Below are 13,934 nucleotides of genomic sequence, written 5' to 3'. Positions count from 1 at the left end.
TAATAGTCAGGGCAGTTGTGCATGTATGTGGTCAGGGGAAGCGGGAGTATAAGAGAACTCTCTGTATTTTCCACTCAATTCTTTTGTGAACTTAAAACTTCTCTTAAAAAAAAAAAATCTATTAAAAAAATAGACCAAACAGGCATGGTGGCTCATACCTATAATTCCAGCACTTTGAGAGAACTGAGGTGAGAGGATTGCCTGAGCCTATGGGTGCGAGACCAGCCTGGGCAACTCAGCGAGATCTCATCTCTACAATAAATCAAAAAATTAGTCAGGCATGGTGGCGCGTGCCTGTAATTCCAGTTACTTGGAAGGCTGAGGCAGAAGAATTGCCTGAGCCTAGCAGGTCGAGGCTGTGGTGAGCGTGCCACTGCACTCTAGCCTGGGCGACAGAGTAAGACTCCAACTCAAAAAAAAAAAAAAGACTAAGAAGAACTCTGAAATTTTGTTTTCATTGTTATTTTATTTTATTTGTTAAGTCAGAATTTCACTCTGTCACCCAAGCTGGAGTATAGTGGCATGCTCACCACTACCACAGCCTCGACCTGCTGGGCTCAGGTGATCCTTCCACCTCAGCCTTCCAAGTACCTGGGACTACAGGCACATACCACCATGTCCAGCTAATTTTATGATTTATTGTAAAGACAAGATCTTGCCAAGTTGCCCAGGCTGGTCTCAAAGCCCTGGGCTCAGGCAATCCTCTCGCCTTGGTTTCCCAAAGTGCTGGGATTACAGGTCTGAGCCACTACGTCTGGCTAAAATTTTGTTTTTAATAACTGAAGAATGAGAAAGTATAGAGGATTCTTTTTTTTTTTTTTTTTTTTTTTGAGTTGGAGTGTCACTCTGTCACCCAGACTGGAGTGCAGTGGCTGCTCCCGGCTGCAATCTCGACCTGCTGGGCTCCAGCGGTCCTTCCACCTCAGCCTTCCAAGTAACTGGAACTACAGGCGCATGCTACTATGCCCGGCTAATTTTTTTGATTTATTGTAGAGATGATGTCTTGTCAAGTTGCCCAGGCAGGTCTCGAACCCGTGGGCTCAGGCAATCCACTCACCTCAGCCTCCCAAAGCGCTGGGATTACAGGCTGAGCCACCGAGCCCGGCTAGAGGACTCGATGACCAGACTGGTTGCTAAAAAATGCCTTCGTTCCATTATGCCTGGTGTCTGAGAGTTGCTAGAAATATTCCCTTTAGGGGGCAAAATGTTGATCACTCTCAACATATCAATCCTCACACAAAAATGTTTGGAATCATTAAGAATATATATGTGGACTTCTGAGACCACATCCGCCTGCTTGCACCAACCTGTGCCTTTGCTCCTCTGCCGGTTCACACCACACCAGCTCACCATGGACGATGATATTGCTGTACTTGTCATTGATAACGGCTCTGGCATGTGCAAGGCCAACTTGGTGGATGCCGATGCTCCCTGGGCCATCTTCCCTTCCATCATGGGTCGCCCATGGCATCAGGTTGTGATAGTGGGCATGTGCCAGAAGAACTCCTATGTGAGTGATGAGGAGCGAGAGAGGTATCCTGACCCTGAAGTACCTCATCGAGCACAGCATTGTCACCAACTGGGAGGACATGGAGAAGATCTGGCACCACACCTACAATGAGCTGCGTGTGGCTCCTGAGGAGCACCCTGTGCTGCTGACCGAGGCTCCCCTGAACTCCAAGGTCAACTGTGAGAAGATGACCCAGATCCTGTTTGAGACCTTCAACACCCCAACCCTCCAGGCTGTGCTATCCCTGTATGCCTCTGGCCATACTACTGGCATCATGATGGACTCCGGTGACAGGGTCACCCACACTGTGCCCATCTACTAGAGGTATACCCTCCGCCACATCATCCTATGTCTGGACCTGGCTAGCTGGGACCTGACAAACTCATGATGATTCTCACTAAACGTGGTTACAGCTTCACCACCATGGCTGAGTGGGAAATTGTGCATGACATCAAGGAGAAACTGCTATGTCTCCCTGGACTTCGAGCAGGAGATGGCCATCGCTGCGTCCTCCTACCTGGAGAAGAGCTACGAGCTTTCTGGTGGTCAGGTGATCACCATCTGCAGTGAGCAGTTCTGCTGCCCGAAGGCTCTCTTCCACTCTTCCTTCCTGGGCATGAAATTCTGTGGTATCCAAGAAACCACCTTCGACTCCAACATGAAGTGCACTGTGAACATCTGCAAGAACCTGTACACCAACACAGTGCTGCCTGGAGGTACCACCATGCACCCAGGCATTGCTGACGAGATGCAGGAAATCACTGCCCTGGTACCCAGCATGATGAAGATCAACATCTTTGCACCCCTGAGCGCAAGTACTCCGTGTGGATTGGTGGCAGTTCCATCCTGGCCTGGCTGTCCACCTTCCAGCAGATGTGGATCAGCAAGCAGGAGTAGGAGTCCAGTCCCTCCATAAGGCACCACAAGTGCTTCTAGGTGGACTGTGACTAGCATGTTACACCCTTTCTTGACAAATCTAACTTGCCCAGAAGACAAGATCAGATTGGCATGGCATTATTTGTTGTTTATTTATTTGGGGTTTTTTTTTTTTTGGCTTGACGACTCTCAGGATGTTTTTTTTTTTACATAACAACAATGATAAATAGTTTAATGTGCAACTCTAGGCAAATTATTAATTTTTTATAATTCTCAGGATTTAAAATCTGAAACAGTGAAGGTGACAGTGAGTTGGTGCAAACATCCCCAAAGTTTTACAATATGGCCAATATCCGAATATCATGAGATGCATTGTTACAGGAAGTCCCTTGCCTTCTCAAAAGCCGCCCCACTTCTCTCTAAGGAGAGTATCCCAGTTCTCTCCCTATCCACATGGGAGAGGTAACAGCAGTGCTTTTGTGTAAATTATGTAATGCAGATGTTTGTAATCTTCGCCTTAATACTTTTGTTTGTTTGTTTGTCTGTTTTGGTTTTTGAGTTGGAGTCTCACTCTGTCACCCAGACTGGAATGCAGTGGCAGCTCCCGGCCACCGCAACCTCGACCTTCTGGGCTCTGGAGATGCTTCCACCTCAGCCTTCTGAGTAACTGGAACTATAGGCGCGCGCTACCACGCCCGGCTAATTTTTTGATTTATTGTAGAGATGAGGTCTCGCCAAATTGCCCAGGTGGGTCTGGAACCTGTGGGCTCAGGCAATCCACTCACCTCAGTCTCCCAAAGCGTGGGATTACAGGCTGAGCCACTGAGCCCGGCTTGCCTTAATACTTTTTAATTTTGCTTTATCTTGAATGATCAGCCACTGTGGCCCCCCTTTTTATCCCTGACTTGAGATGTATGAAGGCTTTTAGTATCCCTGGGAGTGGGTAGAGGTATGGAGGCAGCAAGGGCTTACCTGTATACTGACTTGAGACCAATTCAATAAAAGTGCACACCTGGAAAAACAAGAGAGAATATATATATGAAAGCACCTTATATACTTTAAAGTATTCTAAAAGGGAACTTCAGAAACTTCATGGAAAAATGGAATTAAAAAATAAAAAAAAAATATATAAACTTTATGAGGGGTGACCCAAAAAACCCTGGAATTGTCTTTTGGAAGGTGGGCCTCTTGTAGTACACTCAGAATTTATTCCTCAGGATCAAACAGTCAACCAAAGTTTTTATCTGGAAGTCTTGAGAAGGTTGCATCACAATTTGCAGAAGAAACATCCTGAATTGTGGCAAAGAGGTGACTGATTCTGCCACCATGGCAATGTACCTACCTACACTGTTGTGTTCAATCAAAAATGGCATGAGCACCCCCCATGCCCTACTCTCCCTATTCACCCAGTCTCGCACAGAGTGACTTTTTTTGTTTCCTCAAATGAAAAAAGTTCTCAAAGGGAAATGTTTTGCCAATGTGGAAGAGGTGAAACAAAAAACAACAGAAGCACTAAAAGGCATCAAAATAGAAGAGTTCAAAACCTGTTTTGAGCAGTGGAAAAAAGCATTCAATAGGTGTATCACATCAAACAGAGAGTACTTTGAAGATTACTAAAGATTAAACATGTAAGAATAAATACACAATTTTTAATAAGTAAATTTTGGGGTTTTTTTGATCTTCCCTCATATATCTCAACATAAGCTTCATCAAGTTCATGACACTTTGTAAGCAATAGTACCAGCCATTTAGTCCATCCCTAAAGAATTGAGAGTCCTGGGAATTTCGCCATGTGAATACAGTCTTTTGTACATTATTAACTGAAAAAAAAAATTGGGTCCCCTTAAAAAAATTTTTTTCTTAGATTAAAAAGCAAAAAGAAGTCAGAAGGAGCAAAATCAGGACTGTTAAATTGGATGCCTAATGATTTCTCATAGAAACTCTCATTAAGTTGCCCTTTTGTTATTGCTATTCTGACCAAACTGGACTTGAACTCATTATCCTTCTGTCTCAGCCTCCTGAATAGCTGGGTCTATAGATATGCAATCCCATCCCTGGCTTGTCTTTGTGTGCTATGGTGGAGAAAGACTTTCTGGTGAAGCTTTCCCAGGAAATTTGATGCTAAACCTTTCACTAACTTTCTCAAAACACTGTCATAATAAGCAGATGTTATTGTTCTTTGGCCTTCCAGAAAGTTAAAAGCAAAATGCCTTGAACAGCTCAAAAACTGTTGCCTTGATCACTGCTTTTGACCAATCCACTTTTGTTTTGATTGGGCCACTTCCACCTCTTGGTAGCCATTGTTTTGATTGTGCTTTGCTTTCAGGATCATACTGGTAAAGTTGTTTCATTTTCTGTTACAGTTCTTCAAAGAAATACTTCAGGATCTTGATCCCACTTGTTTAAAATTTCCATTCAGAGGTCTGTTCTTGTCTGCAGCTGATCTAGGCACAGCAGGTTTGGTGCCCATCAAATGGAAATTTTGCTCAACTTTAATTTTTCTTTCTTTTTTTTTTTTTGGAGTCTCACTCAACAGCCCAGACTGGAGTGCAGTGGCATGCTCCTGGCCACTGCAGCCTCAATCTACTGGGCTCTGGCAATCCTTCCACATCAGCCTTCCAAGTAGCTGGAATTACAGGCATGTGCTACCATGCCCAGCTAATTTTTGATTTATCATAGAGATGATGTCTCACCAACTTGCCCAGGTGGGTCTCGTACCCGCGGGCTCAGGCAGTCCACTTGCCTCGGCCTCCCAAAGTGCTGGGATTACAGACTGAGCCACTGAGCCTGGCCAATTTAAATTTTTCAGTCAGAATTGTGTAAGCTGAGCTATTTGCAATGTCTATGATGTTGGCTGTTGTTTCTGCTGATAATTGTTAGTCCTCTTCAGTCAGGGCATGAACAAGATGAAATTTTTCCTCAAGAATTGTTGTGGATGATCTGCTGCTGTGGGCTTCCTCTTCAACATCGTCTCATCCCTTCTTTAAATGAGCTGTCCATTTTAAACCTGCCGATTTCTTTGGAGCATTGTCCCCATAAACTTTTCATAAAGCATCAGTGATTTCACCATTCTCCCTCCCAAACTTCACCATAAGTTTGATGTTTGTTCTTGCTTCAATTTTAGCAGAATTCATGTTGCTTCGATAGGGGCTTTTTTCAAAACGATGTCTTAGCTCCTCAAGTTAGATCCTGTTGGGACACATTGTAACAAGTTATTATGAGTTTATTTTGATGTAAAAAATGAAATCCATGCATAGCTTTTTCAAAAGACTCATTTTCCAAGAATTTTTTAAGACCTCCTCTTAGAAGCTAAATGTGAATTATTACTATTTCTCTACTTGGGTTGTAAAGATCATCGAGGACTTAAACAGAAAAACTACAGGTGACTTTTAGTCTAAAATATTAAATATGTGGTAACTGAGGAGTAACATATGTTTTCTTTCCTTTGTGATTTTCAGATTCAGAATGTTCTTCATGATTTTTTTCAAAACCCAGACTTTGAGCTTGGTAAGTCTGTCTATTATTCTGGTATTTTTATTTATCTTTCTTTTTTTTTGGTAGGAGGGCACTGAATTCAGATGAAGAATCAACATGAGAGATGTTATTCAAAGTTCTTATAAATGTAATTAGGCTTTTCTGTGCTTTTCATATAGAAAATGTGGAAAAGCAGAGGAGCAACCAGGGATTCTCAATCCTTTTAGTCCAATGCCCCTTTTATTAACAGTACTCTGTAATACCCTTTTATTATCCTATGACATTCCTAGAAAATATTACTTACATACACAGAATCCTAAAATATATGATGTCATGACATATAAAGGAGAACCACAAGGAAAAGCACAGAAAATTATATGTACTATATTTCAATATATAAATGCTTCATTACAGCTTCACTAAAAGACATAATAGAGTAGTTAGACATTTCTGCCTACTTATAATGAATGTTTAGGTATAAGAAAAGTAAAATTATATACAATTGACCATTTTCTTTGTATTTGACATTTTGAAATGAGGGCAAAATGAATGTATTTGCTTCATACACACACACACATACACGTAGGGAAATCTTTAAGAAAACAAAAGCATAAAAATCTATTGTTCTTCATAAGGGTCGTACTGTCCTACTTTCCTCTCAGAGAGCATGATGGTAATTTGTAGGTGAGTTTTTTATTGCCACACACACACATACACACACATACATATATTCTTATGACTATCTACAAATGCAGACTGACACAGGTGTGTTGTATTAGAGTACAGATACAATTTATTATATTACTTCTTATTACACAATTTTCTGAAATTGTGAACAACTCTTGGTAAAGTTCCAGAATGAAACAAAGTACAATTCTCCCTCAAATTTGAACAGTGTTTATATGTGAAATAGAGTTAGGTCCTAGGTTCAAAATTATTATAAGCAGATTTTTTACCTACTTGAATGTCTTGCAGGGGAGGGAAAGTCTTGAATTGTAGGAGTTCTACCTCTGCTCCTATGCCTCATCATTGTGTCAATAAAAAACTCACCTACAAATTACCATCATGCTCTAGGGAGGAAAGTAGAACAGTACTACCCCTATGAAGAACAATAGATTTTTATGCTTTTGCTTTCTTAAAGATTTCCCTATATGAAATTAGGCAAAAAAAAAAAAAAAATTCTGACTTGTCCCATAAAGAACTAGAGTTGGGGCTCTGAGCTTTATTTATTTATTTAGAAGTCTCACTCTGTCACCCAGACTGGAGTGCAGCTGGGCTCAAGCAATCCTTCCACTTCAGCCTTCCAAGTAGCTGCAATTACAGAGATGCATCCCCCCATGCCCTGCTAATTTTTGTATTTATTGTAGAGATGAGGTCTTGCTATGTTGCCCAGGCTGGTCTCAAACCCCTGGGTTCAGGCAATCTTCTAGCCTCAGCCTCCCAAAGTTCTGGGATTACAGGCGTGAGCCACTGTACCTAGCCGGTCCTGAGATTTATATCATTTATAGTCAACTGATTTTTTTTTTAACAGTTGTGTTACATTGACAACAATAGATTGTTCTAAGTTTGTTGTCACTTTTATAAATAAAATATGCTTCCCATCTCCCTTATCACTAGTCCCCAAACATGATTTGGGCCTTTCTGACAGCCTTTTCTCATTCTACCTGTTCTCAACTATCCAAAAACTATAATTGTTAAGTCAGCTCAACCTTTACTCCTGTTTCAGAAAATATTTGAAGTGACTCTATTTATTCATTTGTTTTTGGATGGAGATACAGAAGGAGTGAGTTGAGAGAACCTTATTAGGGATGCTAATAAAATTAGAGAAATTCCAGACCTCTCCAGTTGGCAGTGATTGTTTCTTCTCTCACCTCCTAAACTCTAGTATTTATTTTCTGTACTGTTCATTCATTCATTTGATATCCATTAAGCCCTCACTTAGCTTGATACTGTAATGAAGTAGAGAATGAAAAGAGGACTGAAAAGACATGTTTTCTGTTGTAGGTTGCTCAAATCCAGTCAGGGAACAGATACATATACCTAATAGCAATTGATACTAATAGAAACCAGTCTGGTTTACATAATCATCTGGAGCTTAGAAGGTCTAGGATGGGGATATCACTACCTAACACGTAAGCTTACATGAAAGTTTATACAGTCCTCCCATGGCCACAATAACTGAAATTTCATGATTAGTACTTACAGAATTCAAGACTGACTAGAAAATCTTTTCTATGCCTTTGTGCCAGCCCATGATAGGCAGGAGGAGGAGTTATTATTAGAAGTAGGAGAGGAAGCCCGTGTATTAGTTCTTTCATCCTGAGCTTTCACACAATTTGTGTGTTTGTCTCTTGGTATAGTCAATAAGGATTACATAATGCCATATTAAATAAGGTTTAAAAATCTTTATTTCAGTTAACTCCCACAGTCAGTATTATTGATCACTCTGTTCATGAGACTCTATTTTCTCATCTTTTGTGATATTCTTAATTTTTCTTCTATCTTTGATCACCTCTTGGCTTTTTGTTTCTTGGCACTTTTTTGCTTGCACCTTAAGTATTGTTTTCCAGAGTTTTATTTTAGACTCCCTTATCACTTTACATACTATACACACTCTCTGAGTTTTCTTTTTTCTTTTTTTGAGTCAGAGTCTCATTCTTTCACCTAGGCTGGAGTGCAGTGGTGTGCTCATGAACACTGCAGCCTCAACCTACCGGGCTCAGGCAATCCTTACGCCTCAGCCTTCCAAGTAGCGAGTCTACAGGTATACACCACTATGCCTGGCCAAGTTTTTTTTATTTATTGTAAAAACAAGGTCTTGCCAAGTTGCCCAGGCTGGTCTCAGACCCCTGAGCTCAGACAATCCTCTCACCTTGACCTCCCAAAGTGCTGGGATTACAGGTGTTAGCCCCCACGCCCAGCTAGTCTCTGGGTTTTCTTATTCAAGTCCATGCTGATGATGATTCCCAATCCATATTTCCATTCCAAATTTCTCTAAGTTCCAGATTCGACTTGAAAAGCCTACAATGAGTAGTAAGTGAAAAAAGCAAAATGATCATATTTATATATTGAAAACAAGATACATGTGTATATGTATATATGTTTGGGGGCCCCCCCAAAACATGGAATTATCTTTTGGAGGGTGGGCCCCTTGTAGCACACTCAGAATTTGTTCCTCTGGATCAGTCAACCAAAGTTTTTATCTGGAAGTCTTGAGACGGTTGCATCACAATTTGCAGAAGACACATCCTGAGTGACAGGTGACTGGTTTTTCCACCATGACAATGCACCTGTCCACACTGTGCTGTGTTCAGCATTTTAGGCCAAAAGCTGCCTGACCCTTTGGTCCCACTCTCCCTTTTCACCCAATCTTGCCCAGAGCAACTGTTTTTTTGTTTCCCCTGGATGAGAAAAGTCCTCAAAGGGAAATGTTTTTGCCGATGTGGAAGAGGTGAAACAAAAATGGCAGAAGTACTAAAAGACATTAAAATTAGATGAGTTTAAAAACTGTTTTGTACAATGGAAAAAGCATCTTGATAGGGGTGTTGTATTAAACAGAGAGTACTTTAAAGGTGACTGAAGTTTAAACATGTAAGAATATACAATTTTTTAGAAATAAATTCTGGGTTTTTGGGGGGGTCCTCCCTTGTATATAGAAATACAGAGAAAGGTTGCTGACATCATTGACAGTCGTTATATCTGGGGCAGAGGGGAATGATAGTGCTGAGAGGGTAGGGAAAAAGGAAGATATTCATGTTTTGCTGCTTATATTTTTGTGTTTTAATTTTTACAAAAAGAACATATTCATATGTTAATTATTTAATTTAACAACTGGCTAGCATAAATGGTAGCATAAGCCAACACAGGTGTTTTTGTGGTCTTTTATACTATTGATGTACATTTTTGTTTCTGCTTTATTCCAGCCTAGTCATTAAAAATATAGGCTTGTTTGGGCACGGTGGCTCATGCCTACGATCCCAGCACTTTGGGAGGCTGAGGGGAGAGGATTGCCTGAGCCCAGGAGTTTGAGACAAACCTGGGCAACATGGTGAGACCTCGTCTCTATAATAAATCAAAAAGTTAGCTGGGCATGGTAGTGCATGCCTGTAGTACCAGCTACTTGGAAGGATGAGGCAAAAGGATCACCTAAGCCCAGAGGTCAAGGCTGCAGTGGCCATGATTTTCACACTACACTCCAGCCTGGATGACAGAGTGAGACTCCAACTCCAAAAAAAAAATTATAGGTTAGGCGCAGTGATTCACACCTAAAATCCCAGCACTTTGGGAGGCTGAGGTGAGAGGACTGCCTGAGCCCATGAGTTTGAGACCAGCCTGGGCAACTTGGTGAGACCTCATCTCTACAATAAATCAAAACATTAGCCAGGCATGGTGGCGCATGCCTGTAACTCCAGCTGCTTGGAAGGCTGAGGCAGAAGGATCACCTGAGCCCAGCAGATCAAGGCTGTGGTGACCGTGAGTGAACCACTGCACTCCAGCCTGGGCAACAGAGTGAGATTCCAACTCAAAAAGAAAAGTACACACACACACACACACACACACACACACACACATTTATAAATATACACATATATAGTTTTTTAAAGCATTTGAGTTTCTTGGCTAAATAAAGTCCAGGAAAAATAATAATTCTGTAGTAATTGGTATGTTACTCACCTACATGTCATTCACCTTATTATAATTATGAGTAGACTTTAGCTAAGAAATAATTTTATGTTCTTTTAAAAGCACTATAGTATAAATGTCAAATATGTATTACAACCAAACTAACTAGCAAATATTCTTTATTCCATAATTAGAATCACATTGCAAAGAGTTGGCTATTACTGACTCAACAGAACCAAGACTGGACAAAACGGAATTTACAGAAGTAAGTTACATTGTTTAACATTTGAATCAAATTATTTTACCTGTTTTAATTGTCTTTTGGTGGCTGTCACACATACATTAACTTAGAAGTAAATTAAATTAAAGCATCACACTTATTTTATTGATTCTAAGATACACACTTTAAAATATTTCAACCCCTCTGAAATTAGGTAACATCTTACAGTCAAAGGTATCTTATAATTTCTTTCAATCAGTGGCACTCATGACATGAAACTTTGAAAAACTTCCACTGACACCTTCTGGTAAGATCAAGAAAAACCAGTTCTTATAGTCATGAAGTCTGGTTATACAAATAATGAAATCTAAAAGTTATAAAAACTTTCCTGTGGGCCAGGCACTGTTGCACTGTCCTAAGTTATCCATATATGAACTCAGGTAACTCTCTCAGCAAACAACCTCATCCTCTACTTTTACAAATGACAACTCCAAGGTGTAAAAAGGTTAAATAATTGCACATAATCTCACAATTTGTGGAACTAGGAAAATTTGTATCCAGGCAGTTTGGTTTCAAAGTATACATGATATTGCATCTAAGAAAGTATGAATCTGTTGTAGTAGAATAAGTGAAAGAAGAAATTTAATGGTACCAGAGTCCTAAACTTTCATAGCCCACTTTTATATTTTTTTCATGTTTCTTTATTTCCTCTTGTATTTCTTGAATGAGTCCCAAAGTCAAGGTAACTTTCTCTTTCTCCTCTCATATACTCTTGCTCCAGTGAAGGTGAAGGTTATGCACTAAATAAATTTCAAGACTTTGTATGAAGGATTCCTGGAACCCTTTTCAAAATGATTATTTTATTTTATTTTTTGAGTTGGAGTTTCACTCTGTCACCCAGGCTGGAATGCAGTGGCACACTCACGGACACCACAGCCTCAACCTGCTGGGTTCAGGCGATCCTTCTGCCTGCCTTCCAAGTAGCTGGAACCACAGAGGCACATCACCACGCCCAGCTAAATTTTTTGATTTATTGTAGAGACAAGGTCTCCCCAAGTTGCCCAGGCTGGTCTCAAATTCCTAGTCTCAGGCAATTCTCTTGCCTCTGCCTCCCAAAGTGCTGGGATTACAGGCATGAGTCACCACCTGGTCTCAAAATGATTATTCTATTGACAAAAATTTGGTACATTCTATTTCAGTGATGTTCTAACTGTGTTTTCTTAGATTCTGTGTTTGTCTATTTGACATCCATTAGTCACAGGGACAAACTAATAGCCAAAGTTGTATATATCTTCCCTCTGTTCCAGAACCCATACTATGAACCACTTCCTTGCTAATTCTCACACACCAATTCAATATTTTCCCTGTTCTAAATCAAGGGCCAGGTACCAGACAGCTAGATATAGCCCTTATACCCCAGTGTTTGCCAGAATTATCCAGACTAGCCAATCCTAAACTGTTTATTTTGCCGTGGCTTGCATTTCCTGCACAAACCCCAGTAAGGCTTAGGCTTTCCCTTTGCTCCTTCCTACTTCTGTCTCCTGATGCAAACTTGTTACTTCCTCTGTGATTCTGCGTAGTATGGCATACTTCAATCTCCTGGAAAAATTTTTTTTTTCAGTGGCATAAGCCTCTCTGTGTCAGCACTCAGTCACCTCCATAAATTAAAATCTCACAAACACAAATTAGACAAGGTACTCAAAGAAAAATATGCAGAGGAACAAATGATAGCGTTAAAATGGTTCAAGAAGTCAAAACTTTGTCACTTTAAGATAGTGATAAACATAACATTTCTTTGCTTATTTGTCTTATATTAGTTTCCCTAAAAGTGGAAAAGTTATAAAATTTCCTTTTTTTAAATTATAAAAGTAATCTTTGCATGGTGTCTCATGCCTGTAATCCCAGCAACTCAAGAGGCAGAGGCAGGAGAATCACTTGAGGCCAGGAGTTCGAGAACAGTCTGGGCAGCATAGTGAGAACTTGTCTATTAAAAAAAAAAATACACACACACACACACATATACATATATATATACACATATATATAAATTTTTATGTGAATTACATCTCTATAAAAATATGTCCATTATAGAAAATTAAATATAGAAAAATATAAAGTAAAAAAATTATAAATCCACAATTCTGCCACCAGTAAATAGCTACTTTAACATTATATTTTTTGTATAATAATAGCTAACTTTTTTTTACCACTTTTTTATGTACCCATAGAGTGTACTGACGTAATTACATGCACTTTCTTTTGTAATGCTTATATCTCAGTTATTAGTATCTTCCTTTTTCAAATGAGACTTGGGAAAACTGAGTACTTTTCTCAAGATCACACAGCACATAAATGACAGAGCCAGATGCTAGAACCCAGATCAGCCTGACTCCAAAGTTCATCATGGTCTTGACCCTTGTGCTTTGCAGTGTCTATTATATTCAAAGTGAGACATGTGAGGTTTAAGTTCTAATTTTGTGATCTTTTCTTTTAGATTTTGATTCATGTCTAGTACATAATTGTATATCCTACTTTTTTCACCTAACATCATATCTTGATCATTTCTCTATGTCAATAAATATTCTTTAAAACATGATTTTTAAAACTTTTCACTTTGCAAAGATAGTACAGAGATGTCCCACATGCCCTTCATCCAGTTTCTCCAAATGTTATATCTTGAATGACATTGGTATAATATCAAAACCAGGAAATTAACATTGATGCAATGTGTGTGTGTATAGTGCTATGCTATTTTATCATTGGCATAGATTTCTGTCACCACCACCAAAATTAAGATATAGAACTATTTCAGTACCACAAAGGTCTACTGGTAGTGACATTTTAGCAATTCAAATGAAATGTAGAAACCTTACCTCCCCTTAAGTCCTATTACACTTTTCCATTTATAACATTATTGTCTTAAATATGTCCTGTACATACATCACTTGAGGCACTATCATACTTTCTGCTTTAATTGTTAAACATAACTTAGAAAACTCAAGGAGTGAAAATAATTCTATTAGTATTTACCTGTATTTTTTGCTCTTTTCATTATTTTTCTGATATTTCAAATTTTTTTCTTTTATGCATTATGTTTAGATAATTTCCTATAGTCATTCTTTTAGAGTAGGTCTACAGATGACAAATTCTGTTAGTTTTCTGTTGTTGGAGGATGTCTGTATTTTCCCTTTTTTCCTGAAGGATAATTTCATCAGGTATAGAATTCTGGGT

The 13,934-nt window shown here is 39.5% G+C and overlaps 1 protein-coding gene across 1 annotated transcript in view; it reads left to right on the top strand.

Annotated features, from left to right (window-relative positions):
• Window positions 1-13,934, top strand: part of EFCAB5 (EF-hand calcium binding domain 5) — a 195,896-nt gene that overhangs the window by 65,208 nt on the left and 116,754 nt on the right. The window contains exons 7-8 of the mRNA XM_021713040.1: window positions 5,845-5,893; window positions 10,678-10,748. Coding sequence (XP_021568715.1) covers window positions 5,845-5,893; window positions 10,678-10,748 — 120 coding nt within the window. The remainder of the gene's footprint in view (window positions 1-5,844; window positions 5,894-10,677; window positions 10,749-13,934) is intronic.

The sequence above is a fragment of the Carlito syrichta genome, unplaced genomic scaffold, assembly GCF_000164805.1.
Source record: "Carlito syrichta isolate Samal-C Ts95f unplaced genomic scaffold, Tarsius_syrichta-2.0.1 Scaffold304000, whole genome shotgun sequence".
In the NCBI taxonomy this organism is placed as follows: Eukaryota; Metazoa; Chordata; class Mammalia; order Primates; family Tarsiidae; genus Carlito; species Carlito syrichta.
This window is presented reverse-complemented; position numbering and strand designations above follow the sequence as displayed.